The sequence below is a fragment of the Momordica charantia genome (assembly GCF_013281855.1).
Source record: "Momordica charantia cultivar OHB3-1 chromosome 11 unlocalized genomic scaffold, Mcharantia_2.0 BLBB01000011.1, whole genome shotgun sequence".
Classification (NCBI taxonomy): domain Eukaryota; kingdom Viridiplantae; phylum Streptophyta; class Magnoliopsida; order Cucurbitales; family Cucurbitaceae; genus Momordica; species Momordica charantia.
The window spans coordinates 7,603,673-7,609,669 of record NW_028275159.1 but is presented as its reverse complement, the minus strand read 5'-3'; the positions used below and the strand labels follow the sequence as shown (position 1 = coordinate 7,609,669).

The following is a 5,997-nucleotide window of genomic DNA, read 5'->3' as shown; positions in this document are numbered from 1 at the left end:
TTATCCGCTTAAGTTCATGATACATTTCACTAAAGGCCAGAGGGAAAAAGTCTTACAAACTCTGCAGTATCTAAAATGTTGTCAAGTTTCAACTGAACTAATTTTTGTACATTGTAAGTGTCTCACTCTCAAATAAGTATAAAAAACCTTAAAGTTCATAAGATGGGAACCTTGCTACAGAGGGCTCAACCATGTCAAAAAAGAGATATGCCATTCCCCCAATTCCTTCAAACAAGGAATAAGGGCGATCTCCAGAATGCATCTTCCCCTCTGAAATTAGCCTTTCTGCATTCTGATGCAGAAAGCATGCAAATGCCTTGGCTCTGTACAAGTATTTGGTATCACCAGTCAACCTGTAGAGCGAAAGAAACACGTACGTGTTACCGCTAATTCCATGGCAGATCCCAACTCGTTTAAGCAGACCCCGGTTCCAAATGACTTCCGCAGCATCCATTGCTGCTTCCAGAAACTTGTCATCTCCAAAAATCTGGTGATTGTTTGCAAAGAGATCAGTTGATAGTTTCATTTCATATAGTGACTGAATCTCTTACTAAACTGGATAACACTTAAGTAAAAAGTTTATACTCCTCGGTTGAATCTGCCCAACCCAACAGAAGATAATCCGATTACTACGATATTACAGGCATTGTGAAAGCACGAACGGAAACGAATACCTCAACTGCTTTTATGAGGGTAAGTGCAACCCCAGGGGCTCCATGGCACCAGTGCACCAGACGGTCGGATTCATTTCCTTCGCTTGAGCAATAATTGCCACTCGGAAACCGATCTTTAATCATGTAACGTATCGTACTTTTAACATCCTCAGCCTCATCTGGCTGTAGTTTCACATTCATCAAGACATGCATAATTCCAGCTAGTCCATGGGCAGCACCCCAGTACTTCTTCCCATGCCATTCATACATCAATGGCGATTTCCCTTTCTTACCCAATTGCCTACCAGCCTCAATAACCTCATCGACAACTGATCTCTACCCAAAATCTCAATCCATTAGACGTCGAGTTATGCAGATTCTCGAGTAAAGAAGATCAAATGTAGTTTATTGTCAGCATAATAACATACCATAATGGTGTTAGATATGGTGTTGTGACCAATGTGCTTGTTTAGGAACAGACATGCCCATAAGAACCCTGCTCTGCCATACAGCAGTTCATTTGGTAAATCATCGGGTGGTTTGATCTGCTCTCACAGGCATGTAAATGGGTCTCAAGTTCAACAAACATTCATAATCAAAATGAAATGAAATCAATGGTGAAAAAGCATTACATATTCAAATTTTTCCAAGTAATGGCTGACTTGCCTTCCATTGTTGGCGAGCTTTGCTGCAACTGCACCAAGAGCACAAACTCCAGCTCGCCCACAAATGAACGATACACGCCTATACAAAGCAAGCGAACAACAAATTTCACCATAACATGGAATCAGATCAATACAAGACAAGCAAGTGAACCAGAAAGATCACCTCGAATCTGTAGAAACAGAATCACAGGCTGTGACGATCTCAGAGCATAATTTGAGATCAGTTTCATTGTTGGAAACTAGGTAGGATTTCAAAGCCAGGAAAGCCGTCCCCAATGCCCCAGTGTACAGAGTCCAATCCCGCGGATGGCTTTCTTTCGACGTCCACGTTTCCCTCACGACCTGAAACCGAAAATGTCAGACGCAGAAACAAAACCCTAGAGAACCCACAAATCCAAATTCTCAGTACCGTTTCTTTGAGGTCGAAAGCGGCCTTTCGAAAGTGATCAGAAAGCGCTGCGTAGGGCAGAGAAAGGAGCTCTGTGAGAGTGAGAGCATCGGAATCGGATGCTGCGAGTTCTTCCGCCGGCGCTTCGGCCACGAAGTCCGGCATTTGGTTTGGGAAGAAACGGTCGGCCATTTCCGTGGGCTTTCTCCGATGGTGTCGGTCTCTGCAGAAAGCTGAAGCCCGTGGCAGACGATTGCTGTTGCTGATTCCACTGCCGGAGCCAACACGTGTTCATTCATACCATTTTTTTTTCTGAAAAATACTCTGATTTTACTAATTTTTTAGTTCCCGCCAAATATACGAGCGAAAATTAAGTTTTTGTGACTAAATTGTGTCATTGTGTGTGAACAAGTTCGTGAAACTTCAAATGCAAGCGTGGCTCTATCGGACCGTCTGTTTCGATCGACATTTTGGTAAAAATTTGGACGTTTTTTGGATTGCGATTCAAGTGGGTTCATATCTACGCCTGAATGTTGATAATTTGATTAATTTCTGTGCGATTGATTAGGTATCGGCGTTTGATGGAGGTATCATCATCATATTTATCACTTTACTACACTGTAAGAACAAGAACAAGGTGGATTCGAGCTCTTCAGCCTATTTTACGAGGTCAGAAACTTCCGTCCTTCATTCTATCATACTAGTTTTTGAAGTATATCTGCCAAAACCAAATCGAGTTGAAGCTTTAGCTTTCCACAGAGTTCTACAAGGAACTACAGAAAGAAGACAGAAATGTCATAGTGCCGGCCAAGTGTTTGATAAAACGTTTCTTACATTTGAGCTTCGTTTCTCATCAAATTCACTAAGAACATCCTCAAGTTTTCATCAATTTTATTTGTTTATTCACATTTGAAGAAGTTTCTGAGCTCACTTTGGGTGACCAAGTAAGAAGGCAAAGACAAATTTTTATTCTCTAAGTTACATGAGATGTATCTAGTATCTTCTAGTTGGTGTCCCATTCAGCCCAATTAGCTTCACTGCCTCTTCTTGGAATGCTGTTCACTCTTGTATACACATCAACCTTGAAGTTGGCTCCACACATGGCTCCTTCACTGTCAATTCTAGGCATTGGCTTCATCTTGTTCAATGGATGCTCAAAGCTCATTAGACCTCCCTCACTGTGGAACATGCATCCTGCTCATTCATTCAAAACAAAATTCTCAATCACAAGAAAAATATTCCACTCCATTCCCATAATCAATCAAAAACATTACCAGTTGGGAAGGGTGCATATGACTTAGCACAGCCTTCTTTTATGACCTCCACATCATCTGATATCACCACTGACCCATCTGCTGCAATGCCCCAATACAGCTTCACTCCCCCATCAGCACCCTGCTTAGTGAATCACCCATCAATTAGCCACATTTTGTGAATGCCAAATTGCCCATTTGAAAGAGTTAGATAGATAAATGAGAGAAGGGGAAGTTGTGTAGATACCAAGGCAGCAAAAACAGCACCAGCCCTGCTGTCATAAACAACAAAGGCAAAGCTGCCATCAAGGTCCTTGAGAACCTGATCAGCTGGATAAGGACCTCTGTCCCGAAGTGTCCTATAGGCCTCAATCAAAAACATGGCCTCGTTTGAGCCTTTTGATAGACCGTATTGCTTGTTGAGTGCACATAGATTGCTTAAGCTCCCCAAGAACAGACAGTATATTTCATCAAACCCACAGAACAGCCTGCACCCAAATTCACCCAAAAAAAACTTCATCTACTGTTTGGATTCATAAATCATAACCAGTATTCTAAAGAGAGAGAGAGAAGAAGACGAAGTTACCTCTGGTGGAGAGAGAAAGGTCGGTCAGGAGGAACATAAGCTAGAACAGCCGCTTCACCAAAGTTGACAGAGAAAGTGTTGTGAGGGTGACGAGAAAGAAACTCTTTTAGTGTTTCTTCAGGAAGCTTAGGAGTCTTAGAGCCACTGAAAGATGCAGGGCTGTTGAGTTCCTCAGGTGGGTGTGCAAAAGTTTTGTGAAAAATGGCCAACATTTTGAGAAATACAACTTATTGGGGGGTTCCTCAAGATCGAAACCAAACCAGAAGCAGAGAGAGAGAGGGGAGAGGGAGAGGACTTGGAGCTACCAAAGGCCAGCCTTATAAAAGGCAAAAAGAAGGGCAGAGATGGTATGGAAATGTTGTGTAATTATTGTGGGCGTGGATTTTCCATTGTGTGATGGAATGGGATAAGGTTCTCGTTTTTCAAGGAGTGCTTATCCTTTTCTTAGTATTTTAGTTTAATGTTCGTGGGGATTGAGATTTATCTGATTTGTTAATCAACACTTCAGAGTCAGAACTGTAAATCTGTCGGCTCAGGCGGTGGTAATTGGCAAAAGGAATCCACAATATCAAGGACGTGTCAGGACAATGATAAGCATTAATGTGGACCTTAATGATACGATTGTTGCTTAGATCAAAATTTAAAACGTGATAAGTATGAATTCTCGTCCTATATCAAAATTTAATAGTGTGAATCTTGTGGTATTATTACATCCAAATTTAGAAACAATCCTCTATCAAGTGAAATCTAACATAGTTAACTAGACAATAGAAGAATCATAACATAGTTAACTAGACAATAGAAGAATCATAAGTAGATAAATGAAGAATAAAACGAATCCTTTTGAATAAAACTACAAGTAAAGTTACAAAGGATTTGGATTTAGAGTAGGACAATAATCATAGAGACGTCGGTTGTGGAAACATGTATAGATTCAAACAAACAAGCTGTCTTCACATGGGGATAGCAGCCAAGAACAGTAGAAGTTTGGTTAGAGGAATAAGTGAGTGAGAGTTGTGATGATAATGGTAAAAAAACAAACATGGAATTAGGTTGTGGTTTGGTATGAAAGGTGTCATCCAAATCTTCCAATTCTGTGGGTCTGTTTTTAGAAGATGAGCCCAACCCAGCACCCAGATATAGCTATGTCGTATTAGAGTATTATATTCTACAGGTAGTTGTTTGACTCGCTAATTTTGGACTTGGTATGACATAATTTTATCATTGTGTAGTCTATATATAAGTTTTATATTTGAAAGTATTTGGATACGTTTTTTTTTTAATATACGTGTTTCTGGAATACGTGAAAGTGGAGATGTGATTTCTCTAACGTTAAATGGTAGGGATTCGAACTCACGACCTTTTGATTAGAGATACACGTTTGAATTATGTTCAGATTGGCCATGAATTGATTCCATTAATTGATTGAATGATTTGAAATAATAATATTATGAGAGTGAAAATGACCAAATTTGTTGACAATTTGTAAAGTGGTTGAATTTTAACCAAAGGATAAATCTTAATTAAATGTATATGGATCATAACTTTTAATTTCTTTTTTTATATATAGTTTCATTCTTCAAAATAAAAAATGTAAACAAAATCATTAATAATTTGAGGATATTAATAAATTAGAAATTGAAAAGAGATCGAAATAGACCGAAATTAAAATTGAGGGACAAAAATGTAATTAACTTAGTATTTTTTGGGGCGCTCAGAAAAGGCCCAAAAGCCCAATCTCTCTAAAGGTCCACTTCCTAATAAAACTCGAAAAATAAAAAGAAACAAACAAACAGAAGCCTTTAGCCTTTACCTATCAGAGCCAGGTTTCGATCCTGGGACCTGTGGGTTATGGGCCCACCACGCTTCCGCTGCGCCACTCTGATTATTGAGAATTGAGTGCTTTAAATTATATATGATTATTAAGTTACACTTTGAGATTTTTAAATGAAATGGCTTTAATTTGGAAAAAAAAAACAAAAATATCTCGGATTTTTAAACTTCTTAATCTATAGATTTCAAATATATATATTTTTTTTCTATAAAAAGTTTAAAACTTCAAAATTAATTTCACTCTGAAATTTTATTTTACCCAATAACACTTTTAAATTAAATAAATGAATAGTTTCAAATAAGTGTGCAGCATCTTTTTTTCTTTTAGCAGCTAGATTTGATGAATTTTTTCAAATTATCAAGTATGACGCTAAATTGGTAGGATATCTAATTTTAGGTATCACGCGTTTGAACTCATTTCTTTTTAATTTTTAACTTTTTTATTGACTATTAATAACCACTCGATCACCCATTGCGGTTTATATAGTCTATATCTTGACTATGCGAAAAGAGTATGTTATAAGAATTTTAATTTTTGTGTGGCTTGTAAAATAAGTAAATTTGTACTGGCATAATCTTCTTAAGATTACATTAATTTAATTCTTAGGTCAAACAATCC

General features: G+C 38.2%; 2 protein-coding genes and 1 non-coding gene across 3 annotated transcripts; all 3 read right to left on the bottom strand.

Moving 5' to 3' along the window:
* LOC111010494 (lanC-like protein GCR2) lies at window positions 1-1,992 on the bottom strand. The gene is made up of 6 exons (XM_022283948.2): window positions 1,728-1,992; window positions 1,482-1,660; window positions 1,286-1,397; window positions 1,082-1,198; window positions 675-989; window positions 1-487 (listed from the first exon to the last, which is right to left on the bottom strand). Exons 1-6 carry the CDS (start codon window positions 1,896-1,898, stop codon window positions 149-151), a joined length of 1,233 nt encoding a protein of 410 aa, XP_022139640.1. The 5' UTR covers window positions 1,899-1,992; the 3' UTR covers window positions 1-148.
* A 509-nt stretch (window positions 1,993-2,501) lies between these two features.
* On the bottom strand, window positions 2,502-3,867 carry LOC111010495 (stem-specific protein TSJT1). The gene is made up of 4 exons (XM_022283951.2): window positions 3,546-3,867; window positions 3,207-3,447; window positions 2,981-3,101; window positions 2,502-2,900 (listed from the first exon to the last, which is right to left on the bottom strand). The coding sequence occupies exons 1-4, from the start codon at window positions 3,755-3,757 to the stop codon at window positions 2,710-2,712; spliced, it is 765 nt and encodes a 254-aa protein (XP_022139643.1). The 5' UTR covers window positions 3,758-3,867; the 3' UTR covers window positions 2,502-2,709.
* A 1,492-nt stretch (window positions 3,868-5,359) lies between these two features.
* TRNAM-CAU (transfer RNA methionine (anticodon CAU)) lies at window positions 5,360-5,431 on the bottom strand. The gene has a single exon. It is a non-coding gene; the product is annotated as a tRNA-Met (tRNA).
* Between the last annotated feature and the right edge of the window lie 566 nt (window positions 5,432-5,997).